This window comes from Rhinopithecus roxellana, chromosome 15 (assembly GCF_007565055.1).
Source record: "Rhinopithecus roxellana isolate Shanxi Qingling chromosome 15, ASM756505v1, whole genome shotgun sequence".
Taxonomy (NCBI): domain Eukaryota; kingdom Metazoa; phylum Chordata; class Mammalia; order Primates; family Cercopithecidae; genus Rhinopithecus; species Rhinopithecus roxellana.
The window spans coordinates 44649546-44669673 of NC_044563.1; the positions used below are offsets into that span (position 1 = coordinate 44649546).

Below are 20128 nucleotides of genomic sequence, written 5' to 3' on the forward strand. Positions count from 1 at the left end.
GGCACGTACAGAGTTGGTACAGACAAGGCCAACAAACTTAAACATTGTGATCTGATATTTTTAAAATCTTGGTTTGACCCTTGGCCTTCTTGGTCTACACCAAACTTTTCAAAATAAACTGTTTGTTCATCAGGAATATGCAATAATGCACATAACATGGTGAGCTATTTTAAGCAGATTTAGTGACAAGGGTAAAATATTCCAGCAAGAATAAAATACAAGTTCTGAAGCTTTATGTTTTAGGATGTGATTCTGGCATGAACTATAAATTTTCTAAGAACCTGCCAAAATATGATATGCTATTTTGATTCATGGAATTGGAGATCTGAAATAAATATCAAGATATTATTATACTTAGTCCAGTCTTCTGCCTCTGGCTGTTCAATACCTATACCATCCAGACTGATGGCTATTAAAAGGTACATTTTTTCTACATGAGCAAGATATTAATAGTAACTCCACAACCTCCTTGAAGCCTTTTTTAATGCTTTATCACCCTGAAAGTGATGACCAGTGGCTTCAGTTATCTCAAACTTTCTGTTCTGTGTTCAAAACTAATTTCTTCCCACCACATTAGAGATAGGATTGGGATGTCTCTGTATATACAGTAAATCTGAACATAATGTCCTTGATAAGTTCTTGGCAACTGCTATTTTAAGTGAAATAATGTATGACAAACAAAACTACTGTTCCCCTCTTCAATGTTATAACAAAATGGGATTGAACAAAGGGACGTGATTGGAGGACCTGCTGTAAGGCACTTCACTCAAAGTCACAGTTTCCAAGGAGCTACTGACAACATGACATGAGGACTTACTGCACCTTGCTTATAATAAATACTCCCTAGGCCATATCATATCTCATATCTCTTTCCTTTTCCTCAAGATTCTTTTCATACTTATTTCCTATCCCCTTCTCTAGATGCTATCCCTTCTCCCCACATGCTTTTTAAAATTGCTGTATTTGAATTGCTGCTTAAAAAGGAAAAATCATTCTAACTCTTCTAGGCTATATTGTAATAGATTACGTATAGCTTACTAAGTATCCAATTTGAAAACCAACAACAGAAGAATAAAAGAATAGACCTGAAAAAGTTATCAGGAACATTCTAGAGTGGTCAGAATTCTTTTTTTTTCCTACGTGGTATGAGGATATGGGCAGAAGTGAATCATGTTAATAAAAAGTATATTTAAATAGCAATAGACATGTGTAAGGTATCTTAATATTTTCTTCCCATTAAAATATGATACATAAATCAGAGGTCTTATTGCAAAAGTGATAATCCAGTTTTCTTTGACAGGATCAACTAAGCCTTAGTCTGCATATCTGGAAGGCCCGTGTCTCACCAATCTCAGTGGGACTTCTGCCCAACTAAGACTTGCAATAATCAAAACTAAGTTTTCACCATGTAATAACTTTACGCTGTTTGGTTAATAGGATTCTTATGTTTGTTTGTACAAGTCATTTTTTTTATTATTGCACTTCCCTTGTTATATTTACTTTATACATAAAAACAAAAACATGATCAGCAGAATCTGGTTGAGTAGTACACATCAAGTCTGTGACTAAACATGTTTTGTATAACACTGAGATACTGGCACTAGACAGCAGAGGGCACTGGCAACAAATGCCAACTCAAATATCATGACTCACACAGGAAGGAAATAATCACTCAAAAGTGCCAATAACACTGCTATTAGTATAGTTGTGGATCAAAATACCTAAACTCTGTCTTTTATTATCAACTACCAGTTCATGCACTGTTATGAACATAAGATCTCCATTTACTCACCCCAATATAGAAAATAATACAACAGATGTAATAAAATAAAAATAAGATTTAGAACAGGCTAATTCTAATAGGCTTATTTTGTGGCAAACATTGTGCTAGCTGCCTTATAGATATCATCTAATTTATTTCTCACAAAGCAATGCATGAGCTTGCTGCTGGTCTGGTTACAGAAGACACTGGCAAGGTCCTAAGTAGCAGGTTATGACTCAGCCACCAGACTACAAAACTTTTTGAAAGCCAAAACCATTTTGGTTTAGTTTACAATTAAAACCCAGTATCTAGTAATCTACCTCACAATAATTATTCAGGGGAACAAAGGAAAAAGAAGGAACACTAGATCTGATTCCAGTGCCACGCATCACATTTGCCTTTAGGACGCTATCAGTGAATATTTATTTGATTAGATTTTACAAGCCACTAGTTCCTGGCATTCTCCTAGGCACCAGGTCTCAGAGATTTCATTATTTGAACTAATACTTTGCTTATTAAAGACTTACATTTTTTCCTGAGGTAGTGCTAGAAGGGAAGCAGTAAAGAAAAAAATAATAACAAAAATATATAAGAAAAAATAGATTCAACAATAAAAATATATATTTGAGAGTTTACTTCTAGGTTTTCTTGTATAAAGAATTCACATTCAACAATAAGAAAATGCTTAGTTTCCTTAAATATAATACTAAAATTAAGTATAATAATTTTAGTAATGTTGGAAATATATCTTAATAGCTGAATAATCAAGTCTCTTTGTGAATAAGAAATATCAACTATGTAAATTGTATTATTTAAATATTCTTTATTTAATTCATGAATATTTTCATGAAAAAATTTAATGTCAAAAATAATTATCACTGTATTAAATATCATGATTTTAAAATAACACCAATATTTACAACTATCAATAAAAATCTATAAAGATATACTAAACTGAAAGCTGATGAAATTAAAGTAGTATTTGCCACTTCAGTTCTGTCTAAATAAATCTTTTACTTACTCATCAGACATATAATGAGATTTTTAGCATGCGTCAGCTAGGTGTTAAACTTTAAGAAATAGAAATCCCTAACAAAGAATCCCTACCCTCACTGCAGCAATCACTCTAAAATTAAATATTCTATATTACTTATGTACAGCATGCTCCTGGAAGGTTAAAAAAAAAATCCATTCTAATAAATCATTCAGAATACCTAATACCATGTCGTCATATAAAACAAAAGTAGGTTTAAAAAAACCTACTTTCCTTCTTGCCAAAATAGCAACAAACCTTAATACTCTGTTCTACTTTACATACAAAAATCTTTATAGATACTTTAAATTTCTTTTCTATTTCTTAACTTGTTTTATCTCATACAGAGTGTACCCTCCTTGAGTTAAAAGAAGAAAGAATTTAAAAATACTTCTAATACAGTGGTTTACAACAGTAGCTAAGTATTAAAATCAGGGGACATTTTAAAAAAATATAGATACTGGAGCCCCAAACTAGACCTCATAGACAAAGTCTTCGGTGATGGAGCCCAGGTACCTATAGTTTTGCAGAGCTCCATAGGCAATTCTCAAGCTCAGTTAAAGTTGACAACCACAACTTTAAAGGCTTAATTAAGCACAGGGGTTCCCAACCCCTGAGAGATGGACAGGTACTGGTCCCTGGCTTGTTAGGAACCAGGTCACACAACAGGAGGTGAGCAGCAGGCAAGTGAGCATTACCGCCTGAGCTTGGCCTCCTGTCAGATCATCCGTGGCAGCAGATTCTCATAGGAGCGTGAACCCTATTTTGAACTGCACATGGGAGGGATCTAAGTTGTGTGCTCCTTATGATAATCTAACGATGATTTGAGGTAGAACAGTTTCATCCCAAAACCAAGCCCCCCCCGTGGAAAAACTGTCTTCGACGAAGCCAGTCTCTCGTGCCAAAAAGGCTGGAAACCGCTACCTAGGCAGAAAGGGTATACAAAGCTGCCTATAAGCAGAAAATGTTAAAGCCATATAGGACCTTAAAGATCATCTAATCGGCTCATTTTCTGAAGTATAAAGCTGAAGTTGTGAGGAGTTCAGTAAACTGTCCAAGGTCTAGTAAAGTCTACTGACATGCAGACTAGTATTTTTTCATTACTTCTCTTAGCTGATATTTTTGTCATGAGGTTACCTAAGAATCCGTGCTTAACAAACACATTCACAGTACTGGCTTAGCATAGGACGCTGGCTACTCCAGTTGGGAGACAGAATACTAATTCTTGATTCTACCACAAGCTTATCAATACCCTAAGCATTCATATCATAAATTCTCAGGGAAATGTGATTTAAAAAAAAAAAAAAAAAAAAACACTACACTGTCTTGAACCTGAAATACCTCCTTTGGAAAAACAGTGATAAGAGTAACAAAAATGGAAAGTTGTTTTGATGTATGAATGAGCTGGATAACTGTAATTATAATGCACCTAGAGCATATAATAGGCACTCAACATGACACCACCCACACTGCTTTCCTTTTTAATTCTGCAATTAAAGTTACCTGTCCCTAGTACCTCACTTTAATCCTTTTCATATTGTTTCTCCTAACTGGCAAAGACTTTGGGCCTCTTCTCCTTGATTAATGCTCATCAGTTTCTTCAAAGCTAAGTTTAAAGATGTACCTTCTTTGCTCTCTGGCCAGGGCATCTCTGAAAGAAAGGCAGCAGCCCCAGGCAGGGGCTTATAGATAAAACTCCCATCTCCCTGGGACAGAGAACCTGAGGAAGAGGCAGCTATGGGCGCAGCTTCTGCAAACTTAAACGTTCCTGCCTGGCAGCTCTGAAGACAGCAGCAGATCTCCCAGCACAGCACTGGAGCTCTGCTAAGGCACAAACTGCCTCCTCAAGTGGGTCCTTGATCCCCATGCCTCCTGACTGGGAGACACCTCTCAGCATGGGTCAACAGACACCTCATACAGGAGACCTCCGGCTGGCATCTGGCAGACGCCACTCTAGGACAAAGCTTCCAGAGGAAGGAACAGGCAGCAATCTTTGCTGTTCTGCAGCCTCAGGTAAACCTTGCTGTTTACCTGATACCCAGGCAAACAGGGTCTGGAGTAAACTTCCAGCAAACTCCAGCAGACCTGCAGCAGAGGGGCCTGACTGTTAGAAAGAAAATTAACAAACAGAAAGGAATAACAGCAACATCAACAAAAAGGACATCCACACAGAAACCCCATCAGAAGGTCACCAACATCAAAGAACAAATGTAGATAAATCCACGAAGATGAGGAAAAACCAGTGCAAAAAGGCTGAAAATTCCAAAAACCAGAATGCCTCTTCTCCTCGAAAGGATCACAACTCCTGGCCAGCAAAGGAACAAAACTGGACAGAGAGTAAGTTTGAGGAATGACAGAAATAGGCTTCAGAAGGTGGGTAATAACAAACTCCTCTGAGGTAAAGAAGCATGTTCTAACCCAATGCAAGGAAGCTAAGAACCATGAAAAAAGGTTAGAGGAATTGCTAACTAGAATAACCAGTTTAGAGAAGAACATAAATGACCTAATGGAGCTGAAAAACACAGCACGAGAACTTTGTGAAGCATATACACGTATCAATAGCTGAACTGATCAAGTGGAAAAAGGATATCAGAGATTGAAGATCAACTTAATGAAATAAAGCGTGAAGACAAGATTAGGAAAAAAAAAAAAAAAGAATGAAAATGAAAGAACAAAACCTCCAAGAAATATGGGACTATATGAAAAGACCAAACCTATGTTTGATTGGTATACCTGAAAATGATGGGGAGAATGGAACCAAGTTGGAAAACACTCTTCAGGATATTATCCTGAAGAACTTCCCAACTTAGCAACAGAGGCCAACATTCAAATTCAAGAAATACAGAGACCACCACAAAGAAACTCCTTGAGAAGAGCAACCCCAAGACACATAATTGTCAGATTCACCAAGGTTGAAATGAAGAAGAAAACGTTAAGGGCAGCCAGAGACAAAGGTTGGGTTACCAACAAAGGGAAGTCCCTCAGACTATCAGTGGGTACATCTACAGAAACCCTACAAGCAAGAAGACAGTGAGGACCAATATTCAACATTCTTAAAGAAAAGATTTTCAAGCCAGAATTTCATATCCAACCAAACTAAGCTTCATAAGTAAAAAATAAATAAAATCCTTTACAGACAAGCAAATGCTGAGAGATTTTGTCACCACCAGGCCTGCTTCACAAGAGCTCCTGAAGGAAGCACTAAATATGGAAAGGAAAAACCAGTACCAGCCACTGCAAAAACATACCAAATTATAAAGACCATCGACATTATGAAGAAACTGCATCAACTAATGGGCAAAATAACCAGCTAGCATCATAATGACAGGATCAAATTCACACATAACGATATTAACCTTAACTGTAAATGGGCTAAACGCCACAATTAAAAGACAGAGACTGGAAAATTAGATAAAGAGTCAAGACCCATCAACGTGCTGTGTTCAGGAGTTCCATCTCACGTGCAAACACACACATAGGCTCAAAATAAAGGGATGAAGGAAGATTTACCAAGTAAATGGAAAGCAAAAAAAAGCAGGGTTACAATCCTAGTCTCTGATAAAACAGACTTTAAACCAACAAAGATCAAAAGAGACAAAGAAGGGCATTACATAATGGCAAAGGGATCACTGCAACAAGACGAGTTACCCAATACAGGAGCACCCAGATTCATAAAGCAAGTCCTTAGAGACCTACAAAGAAACTTAGACTCCCACAAAAAAACAGTGGGAGAGTTTAACACCTCATTGTCAATATTAGATCAATGAGACAGAAAATTAACAAGGATGTCCTGGACTTGAACTCAGCTCTGAACCAAGCAGACTTAATAGACATCTACAGAACTCTCCACCCCAAATCAACAGAATATACATTCTTCTCAGCACCATATCGCACTTACTCTAAAATTGACCACATAATTAGAAGTAAAACACTCCTCAGCAAATGCAAAAGAACAGAAATCATAACAAACAGTCTCTCAGACTACAATGCAATCAAATTAGAACTCAGGATTTAAAAACTCCCTCAAAACCACACGACTACGTGGAAACTGAACAACCTGCTCCTCTATGACTACTCGGTAAATAATGAAAGTAAGGCAGAAATAAATAAGCTCTTTGAAACCAATGAGAACAAAGACACAACGTACTAGAATCTCTGGGACACAGCTAAAGGAGTGTGTAGAGGGAAATTTATGGCACCAAATGCCCACAGAAGAAGGTGGGAAAGATCTAAAATCAACACCGTAACATCACAATGAAAAGCACTAGAGAAGCAAAAGCTAACAAATTCAAAAGCAAGCAGAAGACAAGAAATAACTAATATCAGAGCAGAACTGAAGGAGACAGAGATACAAAAAACCCTTCAAAAAATCAACGAATCCAGGAAGTGGTTTTTTGAAAAGATCAACTAAATAGATAGACTGCTAGCTAGACTAATAAAGAAAAAAGAGCAGAATCAAATAGACTCAATAAAAAATTAGATAAAGGGGATATCACCACCGATCCCACAGAAATACAAACTACCATTAGAGAATACTATCAACACCTCTGTGCAAATAAACTAGAAAATCTAGAAGAAATGGATAAATTCCTGGACACATACACCCTCCCAAGACTAAACCAGGAAGAAGTCGAATCCCTGAATAGACCAATAACAAGTTCTGAAATTGAGGCAGTAATTAATAGCCTACCACACAAAAACAGCCCAGGACCTGACAGCTTCACACCTGATTTCTACCAGAGGTACAAAGAGGAGCTGGTACCATTCCTTCTGAAACTATTCCAATCAATACAAAAAAGGGACTCCTCCCCAACTCATTGTATGAGGCCAGCATCATCCTGATACCAAAACGTGGCAGAAACACAACAAAAAAAGGAAATTTCAGGCCAATATCCCTGATGAACATCAATGAAAAATCCTCAATAAAATACTGGCAGACCAAATCCAGCAGCACATCAAAAAGCTTATCCACCATGATCAAGTCAGCTTCATCCCTGGGATGCAAGGCTGGTTCAATATACGCAAATAAATAAACGTAATCCATCACATAAACAGAACCAATGGCAAAAACCACACGATTAACTCAATAGATGAAGAAAAGGCCTTCGAAAAAATTCAACACCCCTTCATGCTAAAAACACTCAATAAACTAGGTATTGATGGATCCTACCTCAAAATAGTAAGCGCTATTTATGACAAACCCACAGACAATATCATACTAACTGGGCAAAAGCTGGAATAATTCCCTTTGAAAACAGGCACAAGACAAGGATGCCCTCTCTCACCACTCCTATTCAACATAGTACTGGAAGTTCTGGCTAGGGCAATCAGGCAAAAGAAAGAAATAAAGGGTAGTCAAGGCCGGGCGCAGTGGCTCAAGCCTGTAATCCCAGCACTTTGGGAGGCCGAGACGGGTGGATCATGAGGTCAGGAGATCGAGACCATCCTGGCTAACACGGTGAAACTCCGTCTCTACTAAAAATACAAAAAACTAGCCAGGCGAGGTGGCGGGCGCCTGTAGTCCCAGCTACTCAGGAGGCTGAGGCAGGAGAATGGTGTAAACCCGGGAGGCGGAGCTTGCAGTGAGCTGAGATCCGGCCACTGCACTCCAGCCTGGGCAACAGAGCGAGACTCCGTCTCCAAAAAAAGAAAGGGGCGGGGGTAGTCAAATAGGAAGAGAGGAAGTCAAATTATCTCTGTTTGCAGATGACATAATTGTATATTTAGAAAACCCCATCGTCTCAGCCCAAAATCTCCTTAAGCTGATAGGCAACTTCAGCAAAGTCTCGGGATACAAAATCAATGTGCAAAAATCACATGCATTCCTACACATCGATAATAGACAAAGAGAACGCCAAATCTTGAGCAAACGCCAATTCACAGTTGCTACAAAGAGAATAAAATACCTAGGAATACAACTTACAAGGGATGTGAAGGACCTCTTCAAGGAGATCTACAAACCACTGCTCAAGGAAATAAGAGATGACACAAACAAACGGGAAAAACATTCCATGCTCATGGATAGGGAGAATCAATATTGTGAAAATGGCCATACTGCCCAAAGTAATTTATAGATTCAATGCTATCCCCATCAAGCTACCATTGACTTTCCTCACAGAATTAGAAAAAACTAAATTTCATATGGTGCCAAAAAAGAGCTCATATAGTCAAGAAAATCCTAAGCAAAAAGAACAAAACTGGAGGCATCAAACTACACTACACTGTCAGTACAACTACACTGACTTCAAACTACACTACAAGGTCACAGTAATCAAAACAGCATGGTACTGGTACTGAAACAGATATACAGGCCAATGGAACAGAACAGAGGCCTCAAAAATAATGTCACATATCTACAACTATCTGATCTTTGACAAACCTGACAAAAGCAAGCAATGGGAAAAGGATTTCCTATTTAATAAATGGTGTTGGGAAAACTGGCTGGCCACATGCAGAAAACTGAAACTGGATCCCTTTCTTACACCTTAAAGTCTAAGTAAGTGAATTATTGTACATCGAGGGCAATTATATTGCATAGTAGAATCAATGAACTTTGGAGACAAGGGTTCAAATCCTAGCTCTCCAATTTCCTAGCTATTTGACCACAGGAAAAACGTTTAACTTCTCTAAGCCTCAGTTTACCTATAAGATGACCAGTGTAATTTCTCCCTTGGAGAGTTAAGAGGAGGATTTCTAAAAGATAAAGTATCGCTCCTCTGCTTAAGACCTCCTATAATACATTACAACCTATAAAATAAGTTTTAAACACCTTCAAAGACTATCTTACTTTCAGAAAGGGGAAAACGTTCTCCCATTTCAAAATTTCTTCAAATATCCAAGCAGAAATGTCCAGTAAGTAGACAAAATACAGTATTAAAGCCAGAACAGGGAGGAAGAAACATGCAAAGTTTATTGTCATCATGCATCTGGATAAATTCGCTGAAAGACTGATATTTTTGGAATTTGGATATACCAACTTTTTTTCTCTTACCTGATACACTCATCACGAGGTTACCTATGAATCCCTGCCTAACAAATATTTTTGCAGTGCTGGCCTAGTACATTTTTTTAAAAGGCCTAGGACAAATAAATTAGCCACTTGCCACTTTCCTCCCTTAGCATAAAAATTTTCCAATATTGATAAATATAATGATTTCAGTGTGTGTTTTAAATAATCCCTTAAATTATTAACCTTTTAGTTTATATCCTAATCTCAAACAGATTATCTACCATTGTCCTCATACTAAAACACAGTTTAAATTTAACACAATCCAAGTGGAATTGGGACACTGGTTAGTTTCAGACTCAAGCCAAACAAAGTATTTCCACACTCTCCCAGACTTTTTCCTTTTTCCAAGTATTGATAGAATTGTTTCCCCCATCACAGTGTAAGCTTCTCTAAAGTCAGGAATCATGGCACCCATTTCCATAGCATTTAGCCCACCATCTCGGAAAATCTATGGCGTGTGTGTCTGTGTGTGTGTGTGTGCATGTGTGTATTCAGTAATATCTTTGTTTTGTTTTGTCTCCTCAAATCAAGTCATGAAATTAAAACTAATTAGTGGCCTATCCTAACTACCATTTAATGAATGCTTGCTACACATCACTCTGTACTTTTTAAACCATAAAACATTATTTTATCAACCCTAACATACCACAGACAAATTTCCTGAGAACCAAAAAAGTCAGTGGGGAAAAAAAGAAATCTCTTAATTTTAGAGACATTAAAATGTGAAGAATAGCAGATGGTAACTCTGAGGTGCCAATAATTAGAAGACACATTCCATTTTCAGAGCTCTTAAAATGTAAGAAAAATATGTGCATCTTACACTTTTAACCTCATTATAGAAACTGAAGGTCAGAGAGTGCTTAAACACTTTGTCTGACAGTAATACTTGTTAACCAGGTTGGCCACAAGGAACAACACCTAATAACTAGTAGAAAAATGCATTAAAAGCCAGCTATTTTAACTATTTCCTCCCTGTTAAGTAAAATAAGTATATATCCAATGTGTTGATATGCTCAGATGATTACTTATACAACTGTGTTGCATATATTTCCCTAACTGTCCTATAAAAGAAGGTAAGTTCAACAGTTCATTGCCCATCCTATGAAAAAAAATATAGTAATTAGTAAAATCTGAAATTCATTTTTAGACATTATAGGTAGATTACTATGTCTGACCGTATTGCTGTAAGTTTTCTTTTTTCAAAATGACACCACGTACTTCAATGTTTGAGAATACAAAGGGATCAACTAAGTCTTTCTGTATAAACAAACTATATGTTACAAATTATACCAAGGTGATTTGCCAATATAAAATTAAATATTTAGAGTGTACATACTTTTCAAATGTTGGCACATTTCTGCCTAATGAGCAAATACGTCAACCAACACATTTATAGTTATGAAGTAATACAATTTTATTTAACTCCTTATATACTCACTTCCACTATTAAATATTTAGGTTTCTGAATTATAAATACTACATTAAATAACATCAAACTTAATTCAAGAATAGGGAATTGTAAGGGCTAGGCATGGTGGCTCATGCCTGTAATGCCAGCACTTTGTGAGGCTGAGGCAGGAGAATCGCTTGAGGCCAGGAGTTAAAGACACGCCTAAGCAACATAGCAAGACTCCATCTCCCCAAAAATAGGGAGTTCTGTATTTTAGCCTTAAATACTTGCCAATAGAACAGAAAAAGGAACATAACAATGTGGTGTTACATTTGGCCTCAACCTAAATTTGTATTAGTAAAGGAGAAAATAAAGAAAGAGCAGACAGTGTGGTAATTAAGCTGGTAAAAATTTTAAAATGAAAATTAATGTGAGGTGATAGAAAACTCGTTTAAAGGATTGACAGGAGCATTTTAAAAAGTCAAAACTTAGCATCTGCAGAGAAAAATCCTCTCCAGCTTTCTTCTCCCTCTCCCTCTCCCTCTTCCTTCCCTTCTCTCCACGTGTGGTAAATGTTCAACATTTCCAATTATTTTATCTTAAGAAATAAGTATCAGTCCTGTATAACACAAAATAGAAAGCAAAAGGTAAGGGGTTCTTTTTTCATTAAAAACATTTGTAGAAGTTACTAATAAAATATCATTTTTTAAGAGTAAAGATATTTGATAACTAAAGGTAAAAAAGACAGTAATTTGTTTTCAGCCTAAGATCTGGTTCCAATATGACTATGAATTAAAATGGATTTGTTCAGGTACATTCAATATTACATATATCAGATATCTCTCTATTCCTTAGACAAAGCATCATAGATTTCACCACATTTTATATTTTAAAAATCGCAAACTGTAAATTAACAACTAATAACTATATGAAAATTAACATCTTACTTCTCCATTTCTTAATGTTGTGATGGTTCCTCTTGCTACACCCATTCTGAATAGTGTTTCTGTGGCCTGTAAATCAAAAAAAAAAAAAAGCAAAAATATATAATCTATAATCTCTCCTCAATTGTATATCCCACGCCCTAAATGTGAAAAACATTCAAAACTATTATATATCCAGCAACTTCTAGGGAACCATCAATAAGTGGTATGTGCCTATAGTCCTAGCTATTCAGGCAGGAGGATTGCTTGAGTCCAAGAGTTCAAGGTTACAGTGAGCTATGATTGAGCCACTGCACTCCAGCCTAGATGACAGAGTGAGACTCTGTCTTAAAAAAAAAAGAAAAAAGAAGAAAGAGAAAAAAGAAAGAAAGAAAGAAAGAAAGAAAGAAAGAAAGAAAGAAAGAAAGAAAGAAAGAAAGAAAGAAAGAAGAAGAAGGAAAAGAGGAAAGAAATGCAACTAGAGAACTATCTACAAAGCACACTAAGAGCTAGAAGTTATAAATTATACCCCAGAAATATCATTATCACAACCTTTTAAGAGTTCAAACTTAATTGTTTCAAATGGTTGTTCTGATAATCTGGTATTCTTCCAGGACTATAGTTTCAAATTAGTTTGCTTAGACAAGTTTAAACCTTAGTTCAATGAACAAAAATTAAGTTCAAATTTAGCATTTAAATTCAATTTGGAAGTTATCATTTATTCTGAATTTAGTTTCCATTTGAATTTAGTTCAAATCACTTATTTCCTACTAAGATACAGAGAGGAGATGAAGTAATTTAGTAATGTCATATATTAAGTGACACCCCAAAATAGTTACTGCTCGCTATACACTAACAATGAACAATCAGAAAAGGAAATTAAGAAAACAATTCCATTTACAATAGCATCAAAAAAAAATCCTAGGGAAAAATAAAACAAGTAAGTGAAAGACTTGTAATCTGAAAACAACAAAACATTGCTAAAAGAAATTGAACAAGACACAAAAAAATAAAAAGACATCCTGTGCTCATGGTTTGGAATACTTATTATTAAGATGACCATACAACCCACCCAAAGTGATCTACAGATTCAATGCAATCCCTATTAAAATCCCAATGGCACATTTTGCAGAAATACAAAAACACATCCTGAAATTCATATAGAACGTTAAGGGACCCCAAATAAACAAAACAAACTGGAAAAAAGAAGAAGAAAGTTGAAGGACTCACTTTCTGATTCAAAACTTACTACAAACCTACAGTAATCAAAAATATTTGGTACTATCATAAAGATGGACATTTAAGACAATGGAATAGAACAGAGAACCCAAAAATAAATCCTTGCATATATGGTCAAATGATATTTGATCAGGATAATAAGACTATTGAGTGGGCAAAGGACAAACTTTTCAAAAGTACTTTAAAAAAGCAGGAAATCCATGAAGCTGTCCTCACAAAATCCTTAAAAAGAATTTTGAGTAGAAATATAGTTATAGGGCGGAGCAAGATGGCCGAATAGGAACAGCTCCAGTCTCCAACTCCCAGCGCGAGGGGCACAGAAGACCGGTGATTTCTGCATTTTCAACTGAGGTACTGGGGTCATCTCACTAGGGAGTGCCGGACAATCGGTGCTGGTCAGCTGCTGCAGCCCGACCAGCAAGAGCTGAAGCAGGGTGAGGCATTGCCTCACCTGAGAAGCGCAAGGGGGAAGGGAATCCCTTTTGCTAGCCAGGGGAACTGAGACACACAACACCTGGAAAATCGGGTAATTCCCACCCCAATACTGCACTTTAAGCAAACAGGTACACCAGGAGATTATACCCACACCTGGCCGGGAGGGTCCCACGGCCTACAGAGCCTCCCTCATCGCTAGCACAACAGTCTGCGATCTAACCGCAAGGCAGCAGCAAGGCTGGGGGAGGGGCGCCCGCCATTGCTGAGGCTTTAGTAGGAAAACAAAGCCGCTGGGAAGCTCGAACTGGGTGGAGCTCACAGCAGCTCAAGGAAACCTGCCTGTCTCTGTAGACTCCACCTCTGGGGACAGGGCACAGCTAAATAACAACTACAAAAAAAGCAGCAAAAACCTGTGTAGACGAAAACGACTCTGTCTGACAGCTTTGCAGAGAGCAGTGGATCTTCCAACACGGAGGTTGAAATCTGAGAACGGACAGACTGCCTGCTCAAGTGAGTCCCTGACCCCTGAGTAGCCTAACTGAGAGACATCCCCAACTAGGGGCAGTCTGACACCCCACACCTCACAGGGTGGAGAACACCCCTGAGAGGAACCTTCCAAAGTAAGAATCAGACAGGTACACTCGCTGTTCAGCAATATTCTATCTTCTGCAACCTCTGCTGCTGATACCCAGGCAAACAGGGTCTGGAGTGGACCTCAAGCAATCTCCAACAGACCTACAGCTGAGGGTCCTGACTGTTAGAAGGAAAACTATCAAACAGGAAGGACACCTATGCCAAAACCCCATCAGTACGTCACCATCCTCAAAGACCAGAGGCAGATAAAAACCACAAAGATGGGGAAAAAGCAGGGCAGAAAAGCTGGAAATTCAAAAAGTAAGAGCGCATCTCCCCCTGCAAAGGAGCGCAGCTCATCGCCAGCAACAGATCAAAGCTGGTCAGAGAATGACTTTGACGAGATGAGAGAAGAAGGCTTCAGTCCATCAAACTTCTCAGAGCTAAAGGAGGAGTTACGTACCCAGCGCAAAGAAACTAAAAACCTTGAAAAAAGAGTGGAAGAATTGATAGCTAGAATAACTAATGCAGAGAAGGTCATAAACGAAATGACAGAGATGAAAACCATGACACGAGAAATACGTGACAAATCCACAAGCTTCAGTAACCGACTCGATCAACTGGAAGAAAGAGTATCAGCGATTGAGGATCAAATGAATGAAATGAAGCGAGAAGAGAAACCAAAAGAAAAAAGAAGAAAAAGAAATGAACAAAGCCTGCAAGAAGTATGGGATTATGTAAAAAGACCAAATCTACGTCTGACTGGGGTGCCTGAAAGTGAGGGGGAAAATGGAACCAAGTTGGAAAACACTCTTCAGGATATCATCCAGGAGAACTTCCCCAACCTAGTAGGGCAGGCCAACATTCAAATTCAGGAAATACAGAGAACGCCACAAAGATACTCCTCGAGAAGAGCAACTCCAAGACACATAATTGCCAGATTCACCAAAGTTGAAATGAAGGAAAAAATCTTAAGGGCAGCCAGAGAGAAAGGTCGGGTTACCCACAAAGGGAAGCCCATCAGACTAACAGCAGACCTCTGGGCAGAAACTCTACAAGCCAAAAGAGAGTGGGGGCCAATATTCAACATTCTTAAAGAAAAGAATTTTAAACCCAGAATTTCATATCCAGCCAAACTAAGTTTCATAAGTGAAGGAGAAATAAAATCCTTTACAGATAACCAAATGCTTAGAGATTTTGTCACCACCAGGCCTGCCTTACAAGAGACCCTGAAGGAAGCCCTAAACATGGAAAGGAACAACCGGTACCAGCCATTGCAAAAACATGCCAAAATGTAAAGACCATCGAGGCTAGGAAGAAACTGCATCAACTAACGAGCAAAACAACCAGTTAATATCATAATGGCAGGATCAAGTTCACACATAACAATATTAACCTTAAATGTAAATGGACTAAATGCTCCAATTAAAAGACACAGACTAGCAAACTGGATAAAGAGTCAAGATCCATCAGTCTGCTGTATTCAGAGACATATGCAGAGACATATATAGGCTCAAAATAAAGGGATGGAGGAAGATCTACCAAGCAAATGGAGAACAAAAAAAAGCAGGGGTTGCAATCCTAGTCTCTGATAAAACAGACTTTAAACCATCAAAGATCAAAAGAGACAAAGAAGGCCATTACATAATGATAAAGGGATCAATTCAACAGGAAGAGCTAACTATCCTAAATATATATGCACCCAATACAGGAGCACCCAGATTCATAAAGCAAGTCCTTAGAGACTTACAAAGAGACTTAGACTCCCATACAATAATAATGGGAGACTTCAACACTCCACTGCCAACATTAGACAGATCAACGAGACAGAAAGTTAACAAGGATATCCAGGAATTGAACTCATCTCTGCACCAAGCGGACCTAATAGACATCTATAGAACTCTCCACCCCAAATCAACAGAATATACATTCTTCTCAGCACCACATCACACTTATTCCAAAATTGACCACATAATTGGAAGTAAAGCACTCCTCAGCAAATGGAAAAGAACAGAAATTATAACAAACTGTCTCTCAGACCACAGTGCAATCAAACTAGAACTCAGGATTAAGAAACTCAATCAAAACCGCTCAACTACATGGAAACTGAACAACCTGCTCCTGAATGACTACTGGGTACATAACGAAATGAAGGCAGAAATAAAGATGTTCTTTGAAACCAATGAGAACAAAGATACAACATACCAGAATCTCTGGGACACATTTAAAGCAGTGTGGAGAGGGAAATTTATAGCACTAAATGCCCACAAGAGAAAGCAGGAAAGATCTAAAATTGACACTCTAACATCACAATTAACAGAACTGGAGAAGCAAGAGCAAACACATTCAAAAGGTAGCAGAAGGCAAGAAATAACTAAGATCAGAGCAGAACTGAAGGAGATAGAGACACAAAAAACCCTTCAAAAAATCAATGAATCCAGGAGTTGGTTTTTTGAAAAAATCAACAAAATTGACAGACCGCTAGCAAGACTAATAAAGAAGAAAAGAGAGAAGAATCAAATAGACGCAATAAAAAATGATAAAGGGGATATCACCACTGACCCCACAGAAATACAAACTACCATCAGAGAATATTATAAACACCTCTACGCAAATCAACTAGAAAATCTAGAAGAAATGGATAATTTCCTGGACACTTACACTCTTCCAAGACTAAACCAGGAAGAAGTTGAATCCCTGAATAGACCAATAGCAGGCTCTGAAATTGAGGCAATAATTAATAGCCTACCAACCAAAAAAAGTCCAGGACCAGATGGATTCACAGCTGAATTCTACCAGAGGTACAAGGAGGAGCTGGTACCATTCCTTCTGAAACTATTCCAATCAATAGAAAAAGAGGGAATCCTCCCTAACTCATTTTATGAGGCCAACATCATCCTGATACCAAAGCCTGGCAGGGACACAACAAAAAAAGAAAATTTTAGACCAATATCCCTGATGAACATCGATGCGAAAATCCTCAATAAAATACTGGCAAACCGGATTCAGCGGCACATCAAAAAGCTTATCCACCATGATCAAGTGGGCTTCATCCCTGGGATGCAAGGCTGGTTCAACATTCGCAAATCAATAAACGTAATCCAGCATATAAACACAACCAAAGACAAGAACCACATGATTATCTCAATAGATGCAGAAAAGGCTTTTGACAAAATTCAACAGCCCTTCATGCTAAAAACGCTCCATAAATTCGGCATTGATGGAACGTACCTCAAAATAATAAGAACTATTTATGACAAACCCACAGCTAATATCATACTGAATGGACAAAAACTGGAAAAATTCCCTTTAAAAACTGGCACAAGACAGGGATATCCTCTCTCACCACTCCTATTCAACATAGTGTTGGAAGTTCTGGCCAGGGCAGTCAGGCAAGAGAAAGAAATCAAGGGTATCCAGTTAGGAAAAGAAGAAGTCAAATTGTCCCTGTTTGCAGATGACATGATTGTATATTTAGAAAACCCCATTGTCTCAGCCCAAAATCTCCTTAAGCTGATAAGCAACTTCAGCAAAGTCTCAGGATACAAAATTCATGTGCAAAAATCACAAGCATTCTTATACACCAGTAACAGACAAACAGAGAGCCAAATCATGAATGAACTTCCATTCACAATTGCTTCAAAGAGAATAAAATACCTAGGAATCCAACTTACAAGGGATGTAAAGGACCTCTTCAAGGAGAACTACAAACCACTGCTCAGTGAAATACAAGAGGACACAAACAAATGGAAGAACATACCATGCTCATGGATAGGAAGAATCAATATCGTGAAAATGGCCATACTGCCCAAGGTTATTTATAGATTCAATGCCATCCCCATCAAGCTACCAATGAGTTTCTTCACAGAATTGGAAAAAACTGCTTTAAAGTTCATATGGAACCAAAAAAGAGCCCGCATTGCCAAGACAATCCTAAGCCAAAAGAACAAAGCTGGAGGCATCACGCTACCTGACTTCAAACTATACTACAAGGCTACAGTAACCAAAACAGCATGGTACTGGTACCAAAACAGAGATATAGACCAATGGAACAGAACAGAGTCCTCAGAAATAATACCACACATCTACAGCCATCTGATCTTTGACAAACCTGAGAGAAACAAGAAATGGGGAAAGGATTCCCTATTTAATAAATGGTGCTGGGAAAATTGGCTAGCCATAAGTAGAAAGCTGAAACTGGATCCTTTCCTTACTCCTTATACGAAAATTAATTCAAGATGGATTAGAGACTTAAATGTTAGACCTAATACCATAAAAACCCTAGAAGAAAACCTAGGTAGTACCATTCAGAACGTAGGCATAGGCAAGGACTTCATGTCTAAAACACCAAAAGCAACGGCAGCAAAAGCCAAAATTGACAAATGGGATCTCATTAAACTAAAGAGCTTCTGCACAGCAAAAGAAACTACCATCAGAGTGAACAGGCAACCTACAGAATGGGAGAAAATTTTTGCAATCTACTCATCTGACAAAGGGCTAATATCCAGAACCTGCAAAGAACTCAAACAAATTTACAAGAAAAAAACAAACAACCCCATCAAAAAGTGGGCAAAGGATATGAACAGACATTTCTCAAAAGAAGACATGCATACAGCCAACAGACACTTGAAAAAATCCTCATCATCACTTGCCATCAGAGAAATGCAAATCAAAACCACAATGAGACACCATCTCACACCAGTTAGAATGGCAATCATTAAAAAGTCAGGAAACAACAGGTGCTGGAGAGGATGTGGAGAAATAGGAACACTTTTACACTGTTGGTGGGATTGTAAACTAGTTCAACCATTATGGAAAACAGTATGGCAATTCCTCAAGGATCTAGAACTAGATGTACCATATGACCCAGCCATCCCACTACTGGGTATATACCCAAAGGATTATAAATCATGCTGCTATAAAGACACATGCACACGTATGTTTATTGCGGCACTATTCACAATAGCAAAGACTTGGAATCAACCCAAATGTCCATCTGTGACAGACTGGATTAAGAATATGTGGCACATATACACCATGGAATATTATGCAGCCATAAAAAAGGATGAATTTGCATCCTTTGTAGGGACATGTATGCAGCTGGAAACCATCATTCTTAGCAAACTATCACAAGAACAGAAAACCAAACACCACATGTTCTCACTCATAGGTGGGAACTGAACAATGACGTCACTTGGACTCGGGAAGGGGAACATCACACATCGGGGCCTATCATGGGGAGGGGGGAGAGGGGAGGGATTGCATTGGGAGTTATACCTGATATAAATGACGAATTGATGGGTGCTGACGAGTTGATGGGTGCAGCACATCAACATGGCACAAGTATACATATGTAACAAACCTGCACGTTATGCACATGTACCCTAGAACTTAAAGTATAATAAAAAATAAATAAATAAAAAAGAAATATAGTTATAATTAAGCATAAATCAGCTGCACTTTGACCTACTTCCTTGTAAGCAAAAGTCTAGAAACAGTACATACTTTCCACTTGAATACTCATTGTTACTACAGATAGAATTTCTGACACTAGGGTTCTAAGACTTTTTTAAAGATAGATAGGGTCTCTGATGTTAGAATCATAAGGCTTTTGCTTATTCAAGATCTAGAATACTTAAGCAGATCCTGAATTCCAGTAGAACAGCTGACACCAACCAACTTAAAGATCCCCAAATGGAACCAAAACAGCATGAGAATACAGTTCCTTCATCTCCATGTCCCATGACCTCATCCTACATTCTTG

At 37.9% G+C, this 20128-nt stretch overlaps 1 protein-coding gene across 4 annotated transcripts in view; it reads right to left on the minus strand.

Moving 5' to 3' along the window:
- The window catches only part of TMEM135 (transmembrane protein 135), a 264255-nt gene that overhangs the window by 142311 nt on the left and 101816 nt on the right, over window positions 1–20128 (minus strand). For 2 of the 4 annotated variants that reach the window (XM_010356030.2, XM_010356032.2), the window contains one exon: window positions 12142–12207. The exons of 1 other annotated variant lie outside the window; for it this stretch is intronic. In XM_010356030.2, coding sequence (XP_010354332.1) covers window positions 12142–12207 — 66 coding nt within the window. Of the gene's footprint in view, window positions 1–2289; window positions 2309–12141; window positions 12208–20128 lie in introns of all 4 variants that reach the window. One more of the 4 variants, XM_030918487.1, reaches the window with a different exon arrangement.